General features: G+C 40.3%; 1 protein-coding gene across 3 annotated transcripts in view; it reads left to right on the plus strand.

Moving 5' to 3' along the window:
- The first annotated feature begins 660 nt into the window (after positions 1-660).
- Positions 661-22,594, plus strand: part of ABHD5 (abhydrolase domain containing 5, lysophosphatidic acid acyltransferase) — a 28,434-nt gene continuing 6,500 nt past the window's right edge. The window contains exons 1-4 of one of the 3 annotated variants that reach the window (XM_056483493.1): positions 661-1,199; positions 14,776-14,861; positions 15,137-15,509; positions 18,975-19,129. In XM_056483493.1, the coding sequence (XP_056339468.1) occupies positions 676-1,199; positions 14,776-14,861; positions 15,137-15,509; positions 18,975-19,129 (1,138 nt within the window). In that variant the 5' untranslated portion in view covers positions 661-675. Of the gene's footprint in view, positions 1,200-2,006; positions 2,094-9,261; positions 9,354-14,775; positions 14,862-15,136; positions 15,510-18,974; positions 19,130-22,594 lie in introns of those variants that run through there. The other 2 variants (XM_056483495.1, XM_056483494.1) reach the window with 2 other exon arrangements.

Below are 22,594 nucleotides of genomic sequence, written 5' to 3' on the forward strand. Positions count from 1 at the left end.
ATTACCAAATTCACCTTATACCTTTTATCAAAGGATTTCAGAAACCAAAAGAAACAGTAATCATCATTCCATCTGTTTTTCTAAAAACAGCTTTAGAGGTCAATGACAAAATTCAGAAGAAATGCAGGACTTAAAATCTTGTCGCCACTCCTTCCACTTGCTGCACTTTGCTGCTTTGTTTCAATTAAGGTTTTTTGATTGCTTAATACAAATGCAGTTCTTATCCAATTTCAAGTAACACAAACAATATTATGAGGCCAAATGCTGTCTAAAATAAGCACATCCCAGCATTCTCCTCCCGGTAGACATGGCTGCACTTAAGTCTTTCAAAACACTTGAAAATGACAATCACAATAAGCACTCTACTTGGAATCGCCTTAGGGACAGATAATACTTAATTCTGCATCCACAACTCCTAATTTGCTTTTTAGATGTAAAAACAAGCATTACTACCTGGAACACCTAGTGCTGGCTAGCCCTGCTGCCCTCTTTGCAGGCCTTGCTGAGCCAGTCGGCCGAAGACCTGTCTGTGGGGGAGCTGACGCTTTAGTTTGGGTTCTGCTCTCTCTCCTGCGTTACTTGTCAGCTGTGTGCTGGCACGGGGCCTCTCCAATGCCCGGCAGGAAAACAGGGGGGAACTGTAGATAGGCACGGTATGCCGGGTGTGTACACAGCATGTCTGCACAGTGCACAGTGTGCACAGTACAGGATACACACACATGCACTGTGCACCCCACACTCTCGGGCAAAGCCGCCCCTCTGTCCGCCCGGGAGGCCGAGGCCCTTCTGCACGGGCGTCACCTGCGCCGCCATCCCGGCATCGGGAGCCTACCACCGGGAGCCTTGCTCCAGCCACGCCGCTGGCGGGCAGCTGGGGAGCGCCCGGGACCCGCTACTCTTGCAGGGCACCGTGCCCGACCCCCACACACCGCCCTCACACGCCCCGGGCGCTGCGGGCACGGCCGGGCCGCGCAGGGCGGCGCTCGGGCTGTGGGCGGCCCCGCGGGGATGACGCGCGGCGGGCGGGCAGGAGGAGGGAGGCAGTACGAGAGGGAGGGGCCCGTGATGGCCGGTGCCGCCGCCGTCGCGCTGTCCCTCGCTGCGCTGCCGGCCACCGCCGCCGCCGCCGCCCCTCCGCCGCTGTCAGCTCCCGACCACCGCACCGCCGCCATGGCCGAGGAGGAGGCTTCCAGCGAAGGGTGAGTGCAGCGGCCGCGGGGTGACCTCCGTCCTCCCCGCGGGTATCCTGGAGGGCGGCAGGAAGCCTTTCGGGGTGCCCGGGCCGTGCCGTGCCGCCGCGGGTGCTGCTCCTCCGTCTCCTCTGCCGCCGGCCCGTCTGCCCGCGGCGCCTCCGGGCTGCGGGGCTGCGGCCGGCCCCAGTGCCGGGGCTGCGGGGACATCGCCTCGCCGAGCGCCCGCCGGGCTCCGCGCTCCGCTCCGGCCCTGCCGCGCTCCGGCATCGCCGCCTGGGCGCTCCCCGCCGTGCGGGCACGCTGCCTGCCATGTTTGCTGCCGCTCAGCCCGCCTTCCTGCCATGGCTTCCCGCCTTCTGGCACGGGCAGGCTCCCGGCGGGGTTTGCCACCGGCTCCCTGCGAGCCCCGTGTCCCCGCTGCTTCGCCTTCTGCGCCGGTGCTCCGCCGTGGCTGACAGCTGTTGTCATTGCCCACCTGCCCGCAGGCGTGTCCCTGCGCGTTTTCTGCCGCTTTGCTCTGGCGTACGTACGCGCTCCGGCTGTCATCCGCCGTTCGCTCTGCGCCCCAGAGGTCACACGGCTGTGTACAGTCCTGGCGCATGCTCCTGTGTGCCTCTGCGGCTCTACCTGTGCCTTCAGATACCGCGTCTTTTCCTTCCATCCGTTCGATACATTCACTTAAATTTGGAGCAGAGAGCGCTTGAGCCTCTGCGGCTCTATCTACAGATACCCCATCTTCTGCTTCCATCCATGGATTTGGAGCTGAGTGCACTTGTGCCTCCGCAGCTCTATCTGTGCGTACAGATACCCCATTTTCTCCTTCCATCCATCCGACACATCCACTTGGATTTGGAAGAGAGAGTGCACTTGTCAGCCTCTCTGCGTCATCTTTCTATACAAGTAGGCGATGAGAGGACATCTATAAATTGCAAGCATACGCTGTTGCTCTTACTTTTCCAGTACCTTGCTAACTTTTTCTTTGCTTTCGCTTTCTTTTCTTCACCCAAGGCATTCATGTCTACTGAAATGACTCCTATGGCATAAGTTACCCTGCCTCTACATATATCTCTAGTACTTGTTTGTAACCACTTAAACCCTTGATATATGACTGTAATATAGCTAATAACCATTCTTCTGCCTGAAATTACATAGTTCCGCACTATATCTTTTATGTGTACACGTTGAAATGGTTATATACAAGTTACTAATCAAAGGTCTGTTCTTCAATTCGCATGTTCTTTACATACTCTACAAGTATGCCTTCTTAAGTGTATGCTTTATTTCTTGTTACACTTAAGCTTCCATTGCAGACCCATTTTTATACTCTACCATTGCCTCCAAGTATGTTGTCTACCCATGTAGAATAATACACTCATCCTATCTCTGAGTTTGTTTACCAAACGTACTTCATATATCTGCTGCTCACTTATCTCAAAGTTTGTTCCATCATGTTTTATGGTTCTAGTCCAAACTGTGCTCTAGCTCTCATATCTAGCTCTGCTTTAGTCATACATGTGCTTTATTCCTTCTGTCAGATGTGTAAACATGCTTTGTAGGCATTGTTTACATGAATGTTTCCTCTTTCTCCATGCTTTAAATGTCAGCATATATATGGGTGGTATATCCTATTGCTGATTGCCTAGTCCTCAAAAACTAATTTCTTGCCTTTTCTTCTACATCTCCCTTCTTGCATAACTAAGTCTTGTGTTAATTTGAGCAGTCAGACTTAAAATTCTTCAGCTATTTGCATGAAAATCATGGCATGCATTCATGACTTCTTAATTAAGGATATTGCTATTTACATGTTGTCATATTATGTGTCTGTTTCGTTATCTTTCTAAACTATCTTCATTCTCAGTCTTGTTCTCTTTTTAGCCCTTTTTCCAGCTTGGGATTTTGGTATTTCATCTTACATATTTTCCTGCTCTGCCAGCTCAATCTGACGAAATCTGGGCTATCCATCTTTTCCAAATTCCCTGTTTTGCCATTATCACCATACGTACACAGCATTCTCATTTCAAATGCAAAATCCAAAAGCTTCCCTTTCAAAGCACTGTGCAGTTTTGTTTACTCTGTAACTCTGCACTCTCCTCTTTTCCTTAAAATAGCTTTCTAAAGTCTTCCCCTTCACACAACCTCTGCCTTCTGCAACATTACCTGCTTGAAACTACAAGTGAAACCCTTCTTGGTTCTGTGTTCTAAGTGCAAGTCTTAAAATAGCTCTGCCTCAGCCTGTTTTGTTTGTGTGTTCATTCAGCACATTAGCCTGAACTGCATTAGCTGTCTGGTTTGATCACAGAGTGCTGAGTGCTGCTGAGACGGTGCCAAGCACCCTCAACTCGAGTTGCCTTTCAGGATTGCAGGATCGTAGCACTCGTTGATCTGGATAGGGTTAAGCTGAATTTTCAAGAGGATTATTGCAAGTTTCTCATGTGGTTTACACAGCTGGATGGCTTTTAAGGGGTGTTGATTTTCAGAACTTCTGAACGATTAGACATTGATGTGGTATTTTTCAGAGCAAGCCTCCCAATTCACTAAAGATTTCTAAGAACAAAATCTCACCATTCTTTTCCATGAATTCAGAAAGTGTTGAAATATTAGTGCTTTTATTTGTTGGTTTCTAGCACTAATTAAAATTAGTGTTTGTTCATCTTCTGAAGTTGAGCAAAGCTCAGTACTTAGGGGAAGTTTATAAACAAGAGAAATATGTTAAATAATTTTTCATTTAGAATGCCATGGCAGTGATAGGAAGTTACAATATACCATCAAACCCCTAGATTAAATTACTAGTGACAGGTGCACACAAAGAATAAACGCAAAGTTCATCTGCTTTGAAAACAATAGTGTGACTCAACTTGTTATGCAACACACTTGTTTTTTTGCATTTTGGGAACTGTGCAAAGCATGGTGAAAACAGAATAACAGTAGTTCGGATACTTTCTGGAAGATCTCAGCTGAAAAATATTCATGGCCCTGTCTTGGATTTGAATTAGAAGATTAACTAAACAAATGTTTTCGTAGTCACAATGACAGTGATTGCTTGGCTAACATGTTACCTGCTAGTGATTTCCAAACCTGTTTACAGCCTTGGACCTCCTCTGTGTAAGTTTTAGATGGAGACTTCTGCCTGTGAGGCAGACAGCTTTATGTCAGCCTTTTGCCAGTATTGAATTCACTTATTCACTCCTGATGCAGCAGGACTGCTTATGGCTTGTAATGTAACTACGGAGAACAGCTAGTAAACAGAAAAAAGCTCCCTAAACACGTAAAAATGTAACTAGGGAGAAGAGCTACTAAACAGAAAAAGCTCCCCAAACTGCAATACTGGGGGTTTTTTCCCCCTCTGAGATAAGTGGAATAGTTTTCTTTAAAACGAAACTGTAAGGCATCTACATTACAAGACCACATCAAATTGCTTCTAAGTGGCTTTTAGTCTCACCAAATAGTGGCTTGGAGTAAAGACATACACTCTTAACACCAGTGTTCACAATTATTTTTATGTTATCCTTCAAGCTTGTTTGTATTACACAACTCAATTTTGAAGTGAACTGTTTGATTAATAAAGGAGGAATAGTTTATTAATGTCTTCTCCTTAGCAGGATGTTTCACAGTGTTACAGCATGAAGGGGCACTTTTCTCAGAATTTTTGCCTGAATTTTTTGATGGTTACATGATCCAGGTTTTAAAGCAAACTGAGTGGGTAGGCTGCTGAAAGCATCTGCACTTTCCTATAGTGCAGATGACCGAACACAGGTTTGGTCTACATGCAACCTACAACTTGCATTTTTAAAAACTGAGTGAGATGTAAGTGCAGTGTGGAAACCAGATGCAGGAAAAGTTGAAAGGTCATTTCCTTCCTCTTTTATGACTGTCTTTTTGTCTGGCACAGTTGTGTCAGTCACAGCTTCAGTACTTAATGCCTTTTGTGTTACATGCATGAGCTCATCAGAAGGTGTTTGTACGAGCAGGTTTTCAGGCATTTATGGGATTATTTCTAATGATTTCTGGTACTTGTATGAATCTTGTTCATCTAGATCTTTCATTTCCACTAGTGCAGACTAAATGGAGAGAGGGAAAGATGGCAAAATGTAACAGGGGCTGTCTTCTCATTCTGGTGGCAGAAGAAAGATGCTCACAACCCCACTTTACAAGTATCAAGCAAAGACACTTCTTCAGAAGCTGCCAAAATAGAATTAGAGGGGGTCTTAGCCCCAGTGGAAATGACAGTGAAGCTATAAATCCAGAGGGGTAAGTAGCTGTGGGGCTGCTGTAGTGCTGGTGACTATGGGTCACTGAAGAACACAAATTTTAGCCAGTATTGCATGTTATTTGGATATATGAAAAGTTGTTTTAAAGCCTACTGGGGGCTGATAGGCCCAGTGAGAGACCTATCTCTTTGAAAGGGGCAGTATCTGTGTGCTGGGGGATGTGAGTGTTCTGAACTTCAATGGAAGACTCTAAACAACTCTCCCAGCTGATAAACTATTAAAATGTCTCTTCTTTTTATGTAGTGGTTTATATAAGATCTCTTGCTGAGGAAATTTTGATTCTTGTATTTCATAACTTCTGAGTATTTACTTGCAATTCTGACATTCTTGTGGGATAGTTTTTTGTACATGATTTGCATTGACAGCCAGAGAGAAGAAGGCATGGGAGGAAAGGTGAGTGTCTGCATTTATATTGGCTCAGAAGGATCCAGATGAGAAGCTGAGCAGCAGGAGAGAGGTCAGTGGAGAAGAGAGATTTGTGAGTCAGTAAAGCTGTGTAAGGGAATGAGGTTGATCTGGAATAAGGTTAAGAGGGTAAAAGGAGGATTTTAAGTGGCAGCAAGAACACATGGTGATATGGTGAGGAATGGCAGAGAAGGAAGGTGCTCTGAGTGTGTGGTACTAAAAAACTCAAGATGATAGGAGACTACAGAAAGGAGGGAAAGATTTGGGCATAAAAAATTGTGTTCTCTAAAAGATGCAAGAGTGCCTGTTGCCATTGATAAAGTCTGCTCATATATTGAAGTGAGGGAGAGAAGGGTGTGGCAAAGGGAAAAATGAAGAAGTGGGGTGGGTTAGTGATCCAACAGACCATTGTAGAATTTTTTTCTTGTTTGCATTTAGTAATTTGGTGTCATAATGACATGAAAAGCTTCTTAATTACATCTTTATCTTTCCATAAGGGACTTTTAATGTGATGGCTTTTTAGACGCATGTAACTTCTTAACTATTTTTAAGACTACTTGCACTTCCTTGACATGTAAAGCATTTGTGGTATAAGCATGTAGAGAAAATAGCCTCTTGTCAAAAGGGTTGTACACCTCTTAGGTTTTCCAGAAAATGGAAATAGGGATAGGTAGTCCAAAACATTGAATATATCAGTTTTTGCATTTTGACATAGGTAACTCTCTGTCACCTTAGGTGACTATGGTAAAGAAACACATCACAGAAGCTGCTCTAATGAGGTGCAGTGAAACAACCCACAGTATGTATTCATACAAATGGGGTTTGTGTATAGCATGTCTGGAGCTGAGGAAAATTATCATATGCTTTAGATAGTCTAACATCTGTATTCTTATATGGGCCCTTATGGAAACGTGAAAACATTCACCTCCTAATGTTGTGATCTAAATTGTGCATGATACACAATGGAATTTTACCAAAAGAGAGGCAGAGTAGAGTGTGAGTGGTCAATGGTGCAGGTTAGTGAGAAGTGACTGTTCCATGTGAGCTTTGCTCTTGTCCAGTTTGATGGAATTTAGGAACAGGCTGAAATGTGGGCTGCTGGCATGGTAGGTATGAGAAGGCTGCAAGGATTAAGCAAGGCTGAAGTCATGCAATATCTGAAGGGCAGCAGGAGTACATCAGTTGATGTATGAATAAAATAGAAGAAGTAGAAAGTTGAATAACATATGAGGGGCATGAAGAGGAAATTTTAATTTCCTTAATTTTAATTGTGCTCTTCCTGCAGCTTCCCCCTTGCTTCTCCTCTGCATCTTTATCTCTGTATTCTGTGTTATTCCCTACTTGTATGTAGTTGCTGATACATTTTTTCTTTGGATTTTTACTTTTTTAGCTTTTAAGTAAACTATTGCAGCTTCTTTGTAAGCTTTGTATGTACATTGCAGGTTGCAGGCTTGGGTTACACTCCACGGGTAAACTTCATTCTTGTGGTACATACTGAAAAAGCACTTGCCATGAAATGGACCTTTGAGAATAGCTAGAAAGAGGGTGGAAAAAAATTATAAAAGCATAGAAAAGAGAATACATATGGTTGAAAACAAACAAACAAACAAAAACAACGCAGTGCTGGGAGACAGAAGAAAGGGGGAGGGGGCTGCAATGATGCAAGTTATACTGCAAGGTGTACCTAGGTCTGAGGTCCAACGTGGGAGGGAGCAGAATTGTAGGTCCTGTCCACTTCATGAATGCTCAAATGACTTAAAATAAGCACTGTAAACTTTAATATCTCTAAAATACCTAGAAAATCTCATTGGTTATGGATTCCCGTTCATGAGGTACATTTTGAAGTCAATAAGTGATAGTTAATTTTGATAAACAGTCATAAAACTTGCTTTTGAAATTTTATATTTATTCTGATGTTGAATGTTCTGAACACAGAGTTCAAGATGCAGGGAAATACATGAGGAATGCATTGTTTTCACCTCTGTCCCAATGCAGAGTAGTATTCTGCAATAACCTATCATGGGTCTGGTGTTGGAATGGTGCTGATGTATGTTACACTTCCTAGAAATATTATGCAGAGGTTTTCAAAACATTCTGTTTTAATGTTACTGAAGTATCCAAGAGTTTCACAACATCTAATTGCATGGAACATCTTGGCTCAAAACTCATCTAAACAGAACTTTATGGGCAGGGTTATAATGTCATCTGGGAAAAAAAAAAAATGTTATCCTTTTTTAACCTGTTGGCAATGATTTCATCAATTTTTTGCTCCTTATGAAAAGGAAAACAGACATTTCTTAAAGCAAGGAGTTTTTTTGTTTCCATTTTGTTCCCATACCATATTCCTTATACTTTCTTCTGGGTCTTACCTATTTACTGTGAACTTCAAGGTCTTTCTTGGAGGATTTTTAGTCTGTTCATGCAATGAAAGTGAAACATGGAATGTTTCTCTTCTCCTGATTTTTGTCTGCAACTGCTGGAGTGTTTTGTTCTAGGAACATCTCATTCAAATTGTTGAGATTGCTACATCTGATTTCTATTGTACATGCAGAAACTTTGTCCCTGAATATACAGCCTTCACAACAGTAGATGCTGTGTATGTATGCCTGAATGATTCTGACTATATTCACTGTTCTCAGAAGACAGAAACATTAAAGAACATGCTGCACTTCAGGGACAGAAATTAAGGACTTCAAGGACTCCTAAAATTGCTTATGCTCTTAAGGTTCTCATGAAATCATATCCTGAGCCTTGTTGCAGAAACATCCCTGCCTAGTTAAATGTGGGCTTGATGTCATGATTATGTTACTCTCTGTCAGTGGAAGCTCTGACTTAAAAGCTTGATGTCCTCCAACTTGATTCACAGTCTTTCTTTCCACCTTATTAGTTCATAGGTCTGCTGGTTAACTTTCTGCCTTTTCTACAGCTGGGTTAATCCATAATTATCTAATTTAAAATCTAGTGCTTTTTAAACATGAATTTCACAAATCTGGCACAGAGAACAGCCACCAAGATGGATATAGTGATTACTAAAATACTTTTCTTTACTCACTAGGGGTTTTTGTCATGGAGGTGTTGCTGGTAACTTAAAAAAGGATCGATTCTTGCCATAATCAGTCATGTAAACACCACCTAATATTTTCATATTGCTGGCTATTAAACTAATGAAATGGGAAAGGAAAAGTTTATAATAACACAATTCTGTCCTGGACAGAAATGAGCTAGATGTAAAGCTGCTACTTCTCTCTGACATTTTGACACAGAAAGTTTGACTATGTCATCCTTGACTGTTTCTTTTCCTTTTTATTGTTTCAGGTTATTACCCATGAACTTGAAATTTAGTAACCAAATATTGAATTTGCTTTGAAAACTTGGTGGTGTGGATAGTGGAAGAAACCATCCTATGTACCTCTTAAGCTTTGTGTAGGCTACTGCTGATGCTGAGGAAAATGCAGAAAGCATCCAGTAAAAGGAGATAATGAAAATGGTAAAAGAGTATCTGTAGTTATTTCACTTAAGCATCTGTCCTTTGTTAACTGTGAAGTGTTTATACAGCATTATAGTAAAACAGTTTTATTTTTTAAATTGACACTTTGCCATAAATTTGATATGCTGACCTCTTTCCCAGTTAGGAATACCTGATGCTTCTTTTCACTCCTTTTTTGCCCATTCTTAGTATTTCTATAACAACTGAAAGGGCTGAATGAGTTGTGAGAAGTAACATGGTGTTTTTATTGGATGAGGTTTATGTAAAACCTTAGAAGAGTGAACTTTATGTTGCTTATGTTTTGTTTTCAACATATTGGCAATTTTGAATTCCTTGGCAAAAAAAAAGCTTTTGCTAGTACTGCAAAAATACTTTATACATAAACAAGAGGGTAGAATCTGAGCTGCCTTTCCAATAGCTTATCTGTTACAGTGTAAGAGTCTCTTAATTTGGAGCTCACTCAAATTGCTGGGTGCTTATAACTGCACTGTGAGCTGAATGACCCTGAAAATCCCAGTGCTATTCCTCTTGGTGCTGGCAGTAACCAGATTGTCTGCATTAATTTGTTTTTCTTTCCTTACTTACTTCTAAATGGTTGAAATTAATTCTGAGAGTCAGGAGAGGAGAGGGTTAGGGTTTTTGAGAGATCAGCTTCATTCTAATAAGATTTAAGGGTAAAGGGTAAACCTTGAAGTAGTTTACCAGTGAGTTCACTCAGTGTTTCAGCTTTTTAAGTTTTCGAGCTCGCTCCCTAGCTAAAGTATTGGTAGTTTGCAATATTGTCTGCAAAAGTTTGATTAAAAATATTGAATACATTTGTTTCCTGAGAGCAAGACAAACAGATGTGCAGCTTTGTTGGTTGTGCCTTCAGTTACTTTCCCATAATCCTTCCTTTGCAAGTTACTGTGTATTTGTTGTATAACCTGAGCTCTGGCTTCCTTACTAATGTAATTTTTAAGTACAAATAATTCTTTGTGACAGGAAAATCTGTTCTGTACACTCCCGTCACTGCTGCATGGTTTTTGGGTTGTACTGGGAGTTTTGATTACCATACTAACTTCAAAATTCTTAATGAAAAGCTGATTTTATATTCAACACTTCAGAAAGGTTTATGTATGTCCTGTCTTGGTGTGTTAGAAATTTTTGACAAGTGATCATGTAGCAAATGGTATTGTATTTATTTATTCTGGTTTGGTAGACTTCTTGAAGGTTTACAACCTGTTTGCAAACCCCAGGTTTTTTGGTTTGCTGTTCTGCTGCACACACTTTCCACAGGTCATGACAGCTAGGTCTGCAATGCTGGTGTATCAATTGAATGATTTCAAGCTTACTACATCTTGTAAGCCATGCATTTGTATAACTCTAATGTAGGTAAATCATAAGCTTGAAAAGTGAGAGAATGAGCTCCATTTCTGTACATTTAAATCTCCTGGATAGAGTTATAAGCAACTTCTGCTGGATATTTTTATGTGGTAGAACTTTTGTTTTTTAAATCCACATTACAAGTGAGAAATCAAATAGGCTGTTCAGCTGTTTCAGTACATACCTCATTGTTAAAACATACGTTTTGAAATCTTCAGCAGTATCTTAGATTTCACAAACATTTTGTTAGTATGTCAAATTTGTAACTGGCTGCAGATCCATTAATTGCATGGAAACAATTCTCACCAAGCTGAATAATGGAGCTGATAGAAAGGTAACTGTGGTACAACCAATTTGTCACATTCTTCATTTGATTTGATCTCGGTAGTGGAGGTGAATGGGTGGATCAGACTCACTGTACCTCTGCCTCTACTTGATTCTCAGTTCTTTTGAAAGTTACCCCCAGGCAATCCAAGCAGTGCTGTGGCAGCAAGTTCTTGATTCAAATTAACATTCAAGCAGCTAAGGACAAGCAGTATTGTCCTGAGCTACAGCTAACACAGTGTTCATTCACTCAGTAAGTGTCAAAATGTAGTAATAATTGTTTCTTTTTATCCTTTCTTATGCTTGCAACCAGGGTCTCAGAACACTTGTTCCAGCCAGCCAGTGTGTTAGATCCTGCCTGATGGCTCGGCCCCTGCATGTGGTGGTTGCAGCTCCACTTTGTCAGGTGTTTGTGCATGTGTCCCTTTTGTTTGCATTATTTATTACTATATTTGATCATCAACATAGGTTGCTGATGGTCCCCACTAATCCTCTAGTCTCACAGTGATCACTTTGACTTTCACTAAGGTCATTCAGTGGGTGTCTCCAGGGCTTCCCTAGATATGTTAGAAGACGTATGGAAGTCTGTGTGGAGGTCTGTCACCAGAGAGTAACTTCTTTGAATGCCTAGCAGGCCAGCAGCCCCCCCACCCCACCTGCTAGCCTCTGGTTTTTCCAGTCTCTGGTACTCTAGACATTTTCAGACAGATGTGAAACATGTAACTAACCCCAAACTGAAGATGTGAGAAATCAACCTATGCAATGCTCTGCCCTACTGCTGGTTATTGATTATTTTAGCATGGATATGCATGCTGGCTACTATATGGCCACAACAAAAACACAGGTTAAATTCCACTGGTTGTGTACCTTGGTAATTTGATGTGTGATACCTCTAAGTACATTCAGTAAAAAACTACAAAAATTTGGGCTGTCAGTTGCCAGATTTATTTTACACTTTCTGAAATAGCAAGCAGTCGAGGCCAGTGGACCTCTTAACTCCTCAAAATACAAGATTTTGCTCTTGACTTTTTGTAAAAAGGTGGGAACAGAGTGTAAGGGAAGTGGTGGGTGATGAGAGCAGTGTGGGGTCTGCCCCTTCTGGCAGTGGGTAGCTCACTTAAAATGTGAAAGTACTTCTGGAATCTTTAATTTTCTTTCATAACTCACCTCTGTTGCTGGTGTGCACACGCTTTTGAAAGGTCCATTGCTTCATTTTTGACATTATGTAGCACTTACAGCTTTATATCACAGAAATAAAAATTGTAGACCTTCTAAGTAATGGATGTTCCTGTATGCATTTAGAAGACACATGTAGCACAAATGTTCAAAAGAAATAATACAACTATAGCCTTCCAAAGTTATCAGAAAAATTATTCAAATAGAGTAAGGTGTTTATTCTCCAAGTGTGGAAAACATCTAGCAATGTGGTAAATGATCTTTGGAAGGAGGCAAACAAAGGATTAAGTCTTGAATATAGGTAACTAAATATTTTCTTTCTAAAATAGTGTTTCTAGAAAATGCTCACTTTTTTTTTTTTTTTTTTTTTTTTTTTTGCCTGAAAGCCTTCTCTGCTTACTCTTTTAGTTCAGCAAGTACAACAGGACAAAATTACAAACACAGTTTTAATTTTAAAAGCTTCAGCTTGCCGATTGCTTTTGTCAAACTATACATGTATGGAATGTCTCTTCTGAATTAAGATCTAAGTGTTTGTAAACAGTTCTTATAACTAGCAAAAGAAAAGGAGTGGGCAACTTTACCATTCTGATACATTTTCCTAAATAATTTTCTTAAGTATCCAGGTGCCTCCCTAGGACTAGGAAATAAAATTCTGGGACTGTGATCTGTAGATGTCACTTCTATTTCTTTGTGGCCATATCCCTGCACTATTTTCTTGTTGATGTGTTGCAGCTTTACGTTTCTGTAAATAAGTAAACGAATAAAACTTTTAAAGTATTTTCTTCACTGATTCAGTGGTTTTTTTTCTGAGAAAAAATAGTATATAGAGTACATAGAGCTCAGGGAAATAGTGACTGGTTTTGTTTCTGACCTAAGAGTTAAGAATGAAAATGCCTAGTTGAGCATATAAAAAGCAGAAAGCTTGACTCAGAAGAGTGGTGACCTAGCTGTTGTTTAATAATTTACCAGAGTAATTCATAGCACACCATTAGTGTTATTGTTAAACTCGGATTTCACGGTTACTTGCGGGCGAAATTACTTTCAGCTTGTCCCAGCTTTAACTTCTTAAAAATCTTACTTTTAAAATAAATGCATAGTTTAATGTGGAAGTAGAATACTTGGATGCCCATTTTTGTATAAGGTGCTAAGTTCCTTCATTTCTTAGACTGCATGAGCACATGGCATGGAAGGCTGTACATCTATTCCCAGCCCCTTAATTAAAATGATGATAACAATTCCCATGATTCTTCCTTGTAACAATTCCAGTGATCTGGTGGGTCAGAAAGGTTTTTTACAGAACAGCCAGATATTAGTGTAGAGGAGTAAATAATACTGAATAGCAGTGGGCCTTGAGTGATTGGATGGTGAATCCTTTCTGGTCTGGGTTTTTTTCTTAATGTCCCTTCGCAGGTTTCTATGAATCTGAAAAATTCTGCTTGCAGTTGCATTGTGCATTCCCAGAAAACCTTCCATGTCATATCATAAACTTAAGGAGCTATGCAGCTTTAGTATGTCAGCCCCTTAGAATGTGTGGAGAAGATCCTTTGGGTAAAGAACTTACGGGGCCCAATCTTTAATTTATTACTGATGTGTTGTGCGCACTGAAAAACTGGACATTAGTAACCTAATAGTCTTTCAGCATCAGTTATTGTGTAACTAACACTCTCAGTGCTCAGTCCTGAAAATTCTTAACTAACTGGAAAGTAGTTCAGTGAAGAAAAAAGAGTGCCAGAAAAAGTAGATTTGGTGACTGACATCTGCTTCCCTGTGAGGAATTGTCCTGCAATGGCAACTTTGCACTGGCTGTCTAAGCCACTTCAAAACCGGTGAGAGATGGAAAAATAAGTTTCAGTCCTAAAAACAAGGGGTAGATTAGCACCAGGAAGAGCTGTACCAAATTTCCATGTCCTTTGCAGCACTGGGCGAGGCAGTGCTGCCAGCTGAGTCATTCCCCATGCTCTCATGGTCAAGGTGGCAGTACCAAGATAGTAACTGACAGCTGGAAAGGCAGCTTCTCTTGTGGGAATTGCTGGTTTGTTTTCCTCTGGGACTTCGTTTCTAACTTTATAATGAAGGTCCTAGGTTTTTGCTTTGCTAGGATAAACCTGCTTATTTTTCATTTTTTAAATTTAGAGTAATAATCAGGTTAGGCTGGTGAGTACAGAGCTTATTGCTTTTTTGGAAATAATAAGTTCATGTAAGGTTATGTGTGTGCAGGCAGACTTCCAAAGGAACTTGAGAGGAGGCTGGACTCCAGTGATTGTTACATATCCTGCCAAGCTTGTTGGGTTGATATGAGGACTCAAGTCTCCAGATCAGTATGCTGTGACAGGAGGACATGGTGGAAAACTGCTCAGCCTTTGATGAATGCCCCTGTTTGTGATGCCACTTTATAAATCAGGAAAAAATTAATTCCCTCGCACTCCAAAATCGTGTTCTTCACACCATGTGCTTAACATGGTCTCTCTGATGAAGAGCAGCAAAAGAAATTTCTTCAAAGCATTAGTGCCAAAAATTACCATGCTGTTCAAGACATTTTTATTCTGTATTGCTGTTGTAGGTTTGGATGGTTGTTTAGCTGGCTTCCTGCCTGGTGTCCCACATCACTGCTGCACCTTAAAGAGGCTGAGGACAAAATGCTGAAATGTAAGTCTTTGGTTTTTAACAAGTTTCATAGATATTACTGGATTTTCTATAAATTTACATTAAATATAATGAGAGAAGTTTTTCAGTATGTCTTTTACACTGTTATGAAATAAACAGGTTTAAAATCACATTTTCATTTTTCACTTATGTAAATATTGATTAGAAGCTCTCTCCTTTGAAAGGAGCTCCTATTTAAAACAGTGGTTTCAGTAGAGTGTACTTTATATTTTGCCAGGCATGTCTAGCAACATAATTTTTTCCCATTTTTTCCCCAGGTATTTCAAGCATATACAATAAACGATACGTGTATATATCTAATGGAAATAAAATATGGACACTAACATTCTCTCCAGACCTTTCAAATAAAACTCCACTTGTTCTCCTGCATGGGTTTGGAGGAGGTGTTGGACTGTGGGCTCTCAACTTTGAAGATCTCTGTGAGAACAGGACGGTTCATGCTTTTGACCTCTTGGGATTTGGGCGTAGCAGTCGACCACACTTTGACACTGATGCTCGGGAAGCAGAAAATCAATTTGTGGAATCCATAGAAGAATGGAGAAAGGAGGTGGGGCTAGAAAAAATGATTTTGCTTGGACACAACCTAGGTGGATTCCTGGCTGCTGCTTACTCCTTAAAATATCCATCAAGGTATGTGAAAATAAAGGGATTCCTTTTCTGTATTTGACTATTGATTTTAATATAGATTTTATTTCATCAAGCTCTTTATAAATAATCTTTATGTAGATGATTGTGATGATTTATAGGAATGATACTGAATTCTCAGACCAAAGTATTAATTGTATGGTTTATTTCCAGGTGAATGAAATAGGTGGATATTGTAAACATGATTTTCTGTATGCTTTTCTGTATCTCATCAGTTCAGTACTCCCTTGCCATGTTATAAGATGAAATAGCAATGGATATATTTGTGAGTGAATATTTTGTCTCAAAGATTGTTTTTTGAAGAGAAAATAGGCCTGTTTCTGTCAAACTTCCCACTCTTATGGATAACATTGAAACTTCTGAATATAATTCCCCTAGGTAATTTATGCCTGTATGCTAGCAGTCAGCCTGGTGCCAGCAGAGTGATGTAAAATTTAGTGACTCTTTGCTTTAAATTGTCTGTATGCCACTTCATATTTCTTTGCAAGACAACCCATCTGCAGCAGTTATCTAATTGTATTTTATCAGCATTTTCTGCACCATGTTGTGTTCAACAATTAATACATTTTTTTCTGCTTAAAGTAGTAATTTGTTTCTTTTATATATCTGGTTATAAGTCCGGTTATTTATCCCCTGCTGAGCTAGGATCTCAACAACTGAGGTAATTCTATGTCAAAAGAGAATAATGCTTTTGTTGGGATACACATAGTGGTCTCCTATGAGAAACTGAATATAAGCTTGACTCTCCACATCATGCAGCAAATTCTATATTTTATTAAACATATCTTACTCTTTTCTATTAATGTCAAGTTTTACTGTTTCTTTGTTTCTCACTTGGATATATTTGAAGTAATTTCATGCATCATTTTCCCCTAAAACACTTTGCCTTTTTCTTTCTAAATGGACAACAGTTAGCACAAGTGGCTGGAAATAATGTATGAAAGTAGGTGTGTTTTGCATTAAAGATATAAAACTATTATCCTTTTATTTATAAACCAACTTCTTTTTGTAGGCATCAATTATAATTTCCTTAAGTCTTTTTCCAAACTATCTATAGATGGCACTGTCCCATCCCTGTGGGATGGAATATTTGTTTTGCCCAATGCTGACTTACACCAAAAGTGGTGCTGTATTTTCATGCCTCATTTGCTTTGGTTGGGGTTAATTAATTTGGGGGTGTTTCATTTTGTGCTCTACATTACTAATGTTTCTCTGAAATTAAACTAAGACCGCCAAAATAACTGTTGACTGTTAAAATTTGTTAAAATTGACAGTTAGGATCTTAAAAGAGCACCAAAATAACTGTTGACTGTTAAAAATTGTTAAAATTGACTGTTAGGGTCTTAAAAGAGCAATGAATGAAGTGATAAATATAGCACAGCTTTCAGCCAGGTTATCTAACAATGCATTAGAGGCTTAAGGGATTCTGGATACATATTGTTAGGACAGTAGATCTGTTTCACCAAGCGTAGATGATCCGTTAATTTGCTACACTTTACCAGAATCCTTCATGGAAAATCCAAGGCTACTCATCCAAAAAGATTCCCGTTTAGCATATTGCCAAGTTGAAGTGAGCCATGATTTTCAAATACTGCAGTTTCTGGACATTTACTTTTGGAGTGATTCTCATTATCAACTTCCCATTATCCTGGGTTATGTTTTAGGCTTGATTAGCAAAAGGAGAATGCCAAACAGGAAGGAAAGTATTAAGAAAGGAAACAAAAGTTACTCTATTTTTATTCATTTGTTTGCTGTATTATACTTCATGCCACAGTTTGTGCATGGAGTGTGTGGCTGTCCTGAATGGCCCCTCATTGCAGGCCCTGCTGTGCCTCTGATCTCCCCTGCTTGGTTTGAACAATTAGATTCTACCCTGTCCTCTCTCTTGCTGTTGCTGTTTGCTTGCAGGGTGTGAGTATGGTCATAGCTGAGCCAACAACCACGAAACGTGTTTGTGATGTTAATCCTTTCCAACCCTTCATTCCAAGCACAGGTTTTTGGTTTCACAACTGATCATAACCCAGAAATAACTTTTGGGGTCACTTCTGGCATCATTTTAGGCACTATGAACTCAGATTCTGTGTTAATATATAATCTTATGACTTCACAGGGAAGGATGTAATGAAGCAAGAAGTAAAGATAAAAAGGCAAAAAGTTAAAGATAAAAATAGAAAAACCATAGACAGATTTAGGTTAGATAAGACTTTTAAGATCTAGTCCAACTCTTAACCCAGCATTTCTGAGTCCACCACTAGCCCTTGTCCTTGAGTACTGCATTCACACATCTAAATACCTCCAAAGATGGGTACTCAATCACTTACTTCCTTGGGCATAGCATCATAAAATGGTGTAGGTTGGAAGGGACCTAAAAGATGATCTAATTCCAACCCCCCTGCCGTGGGCAGGGGCATATCCTACTAGACCATATTAAACAAGACAGCCTGTTCCAATGCTTGACAGCCCTTTCAGTGAAGAAATTTTTCCTAATATCCAATCTAAACCTCCTTGATGCCATTTCCTCATGTCCTATTGCTTGCTACTTGGAAGAAGAAACCAGCCCCCACCTTGCTACAACCTCCTGACAGGTAGTTGCAGAGAACGATAATGAGGAAGCTGACGTGGAAAAATCATCTTAAAATGGAAAACTATAGTTAAGAGTCACTTTTTTCCCAGAAATCACCACTCTCTGGGACAGTTAAGAGTAGATGTTATTATGGGATAAAATGGAAAAGGGACAATTAATGGGAAAGGGACAATTCTAATCTACCAGGGTGAATTAGAATTTTGCTTGAGGGGGGCCCACAGGATGTAGTGATCAATAGTTCCATGTGCTGGAGACTCCTACAATGCTCAGTGTACTGATATTCCTTTGAGTAATAATTTTACAAATTGTCTCTGATGTTTTCTTTCATGACCTAAAATCAAAAAATTTAGAAAACTGCTGCTAGTTTTACTCTGCCTTTTTCAGTTCAAATTTTACTTTGATAAGATGATTTTTCAGTTAAATTGTGTCGCTTCTTTGAACAGAGATCTTAGACTTCTAGAAATTTCACTTTAATGAAACAGATGCAATTATCCTCTTTTCTGTCAAATGAAACTGCTGCAAATAATATTGACTGAGCATTTAGATTAGGCTATTTTTTAAAACAGAAACAAGACTATCCTTTCTCTCTAATGTTTGTGACGGTGAGTATCTGTAAAATACTAGGTTTCTCTTTGTGACACATGCTTCCATGTTTCTGGTTCATACATATGATTAGGTGCAATTCACTCTCTAATTAGTAATTGAAATCAAAACTGTTGATGAATCAGAAACTAGGTAATAAGCTTCTGTGATAGAAGTGACTAAAGTTGGCTGTGTGTATGTGTCTGTAAAACAGCATGCTTTCATTATGCTCAGTTGAAGAAAAGCTACTGTACTTTAAACCACTGAACCTTTTTTGCCAACAGGGTCAAGCATCTTATCTTAGTGGAGCCGTGGGGTTTTCCAGAGAGGCCTGACAGTGCTGAACACGAAAGACCAATTCCAATCTGGATCAAAGCACTAGGAGCTATATTGAGTCCATTTAATCCTTTAGCTGGGCTAAGAATAGCAGGACCCTTTGGTGAGTTTTAGCTACTCTTAAATACCATTTCTGTTTTGGTTAAACATAAACATGGAGCAGACAGCACACTATGATAAGCTTTTTTGCAAGTCTGTGTCAAGTTGGAGGAGAAAGTGGGAGAGTTTGAAGAAAGTTTGAACTCTTTAGGACAGAAGGCAAACTCCTGCTTTTAGAAATACCAGTACAGTACAGCAAGCTACCCTGTATGATCTGTATAGGCTCCAGTTATAGTGAGTTGGATTATGCAGACATCTGTTGGGGAACCCTGACAAAGAGGTGTGAGTGTGAAAGGTTTTTTTCTGGTTGCCTCTGGTCACAGTCCATTTAACTTCCCTTCTAATTCCAGTTTGATGAGCAAATGGGATTTCCAAATTCCCTTAACATTAAAAGGCAATCTCTCATAAATGCAAAAATCTTTGGCCTGAGTTTAGAGAAATTGAAACTGGGTTCCTTCCATTAGCCATATTCTTACTACTCTAGCAAATCTTGTGGGCCTCTTTGGTGTCCTGCATTATGGTGGCAGTTGATATTTCCATTTCTTCAACAGCACTGATGGAATGGTAGATAAACTCTGTATACCCTAATACTAGGGCTAGGTAGGGCTGACCAAAACTGTGGTTTTAGATCATCTGGGGAGTGGGGAGAAGAGTGTTATAAAATCTAAAAGTCATTAAATGTATTCCTTCTAGAGGACAAAGGGTTATGTGTCTTTTACTCTCTGTGCTACAGAAGTATCTTCTGGAGAGGCTTATGAAAAGATATCCTTCAGGTCCCTCACAAGTTATAATTAACTCACCTCTTCATCGTTTTTGGTATTCAGTCTGAAGATAGACTCATGAGATTTCTAGGCTTTGTTTACATTTAAACCACATCTGTTTCCTATATCTATTTCTATAGAATATATATTTTAATGTGCTGCATATGCTGATTTGTTTGTTTCTTTTCAATAGTGTGACAAATTTAGTTTTTTCAGACAAGCAACATGTTTTGTACAAACAGATTTTTTTTTTTTAAAGTAAAATGCTAATCTGGTTAACAAAACAACCTGGAAAATATTGAGTGATATGCGTTGATTAAATATGTTCTATCCCATAACAAGAGCACGCGTAAATCAATCCACATGAGAAAATTAAAAGCTGAAATTGTCTCCCTTAGCAATAAGTGGAATCAAACCATGCTGCACAAGCAGACTCTGTCTTGGCAAGGTGTCTAAACCTAGCCTCGGTTATAGGTTGTCGTGGAGGGCAGTGCCTTTAAAAAAATTTTCATTTGTTTCTCACTTTACTGGTAAAAAAGTTTTCTGTCACCAGCTTAAGTTCTTGATAAGTGAAACATAGTTCTCGGAGAAGGGTGGGTCTAAACTTTGTGCTGCAAGTAGGCATCAGATGTAACCTGATGAAGGCACTGAACTGAACCCAGATTTTGTTCCATGTACCAATGTGCCTAAGCTGATGGGCAGACAGTTGTTTGAACCCCACTCTAAAGTCAGTTGCTCTTATTCAAAGGTATGAGTTCAAATGTGAGCCAGGTTCATTGGGATATCACAATAGTATCACATGGATATTTAATCAGGCCCACAGGCAAATACTTAAAACTGTGAGAGAGACAGAATCCAGAGGTAGTTTTTTCTTTGAGTGGTTTCCAGGTAGTTGATTTGCCTGTTTGATTTGCATGTTTTCCTTCACTTAACCGGAACAGTCACCCAGGAGTCTCACAGTTTGGTGAAAGTTTGGTCTTAGGCTGGATTTCTGAATTCCAATCCTAGAGCTGGATGCCTGAAAATTCCTCACAACAGAAATGTCACTGTGACCACACCCTTTTTGTGGAACTTGGTGTCTTCAGTGTTAGAATTTCTTACAGTAGACACTGTGGAAAACATCAGCCAGACAATTCAGAATTTCTTCAGTAAATATTATAACAATTATTTACAATCTGATTTCATTTCAAAATTTGTTCCAAGGTACTTTGAATCTGTGTTTCATTCTCCCCCATAAATTCCCAGGGGAAAAATGTTTTGGAATTGGACCCAGAGACAAAGCACTTTTTATCAAAACAGAAAGTGAATTCTAAAATTTGGTAACACTTCATGCCATGGCCTTTATGCTGATAGCAGGGCAAGGCACAGAATTAGTCTCATTCTTCCAAGTACTCGTATTCCAAGCCAGCTGCATTCACTTGTGTTCAAGAAACCCAAACACACAGAAAAGGAAGTCCAGCAATTGTACTTTATGTAGGGAAAATAGAGCAGAGCCAATTGCGAGACTTTTTTTTACAAAATCTTCATTGCTTTGGGAGTTAAATCACTGTTTCATAAGGGAATTAATTTCTCTTGCACTGTATTAGTTTTCTAAATCTGTTTAAAGAATGCGTAAGGGCATGTTTTGCAATAATCTCAGGGTTACGAAAACATAGATCACTGTGACAAGGTCTACATAAATAATACCAGGCCTTTGCCCAGGACTGAGTGGGAAGAAGTGACATCATCATAATTGCACAGATTAACAACACAATGAAGTTCCTGCCATCTGGAAAAAGGGAAGCATAACCGTGAATAGTCACACTCAGTCAGCTCAGTGTCCACAAGGAGACCAGTGGTGGTCACAGATCAGTGTTGGGATCAGCTGTTTTGCATCTTTGTCAGCAACAGGGACAGTGGGATTGAGTCTGCTGATGGCACCAAGCTGTATGGTCAACAAGCTGGAGGGGAGGGATGCCAGCCAGAGGGACATGGACAGGCTTGGGAGTTGGGCACTGCCAGCCCTCATGAAGTTCAGCAAGGTCCTGAACCTGGATCAGGGCAGTCCTGACCACCTCTGAACAGAGAATAAATTGAGAGCAGCCCTGAGGAGAAAGGTCTTGGGTGTTGGTTGATGAGAAGCCCAAAATGACCCAGCAATGTGTACTCACAGCCCTGAAAGCCAACCACATCTTGGGCTGCAGGTACATGACATCAACCCCATCAAAAGCAGGGCGGCCAGCAGATTGAGAGAGGTGATTGTCCCCCTCTGCTCTGCTCTGATGAGACCCCATGTGGCATACTGCACCCAGCTCTGAGGCCCCAGTAGAAGAATGTTGGAGACATTCCCGTTGGAAATAGTTGGGAGGAGTGACATGAAGATGGTCAGAGGGCTGGAGCACCTCTCCTATGAAGACAAGCTGAAAGAGTTGGTTGGGATTCAGAAGAGAAGGCTTTGGGGACACCTTGTAAGAGCCTTCCAGTACCGAAAGGGGGCCTACAAGAGAGCAACTTTTTACAAGGGTCTGTAGTGATAGGAGAGGGGCTAATAGCTTCAAACTGAGAAGTTTAGGTCAGATGTTAGGGATGACTAATACTCTTAAACTAAGATTAGCCTTGTGGCAAGGCTCTTGTCCCAAAGATCCATCTGGTCAGTGCAGAAGAGGCTTCTTCCTTAGAGAAATGATTCAGAAAAAGACGCTTAAGTTTAGAAAGCCTGAATTGGCCCC

The sequence above is a fragment of the Oenanthe melanoleuca genome, chromosome 2 (assembly GCF_029582105.1).
Source record: "Oenanthe melanoleuca isolate GR-GAL-2019-014 chromosome 2, OMel1.0, whole genome shotgun sequence".
Lineage (NCBI taxonomy): Eukaryota > Metazoa > Chordata > Aves > Passeriformes > Muscicapidae > Oenanthe > Oenanthe melanoleuca.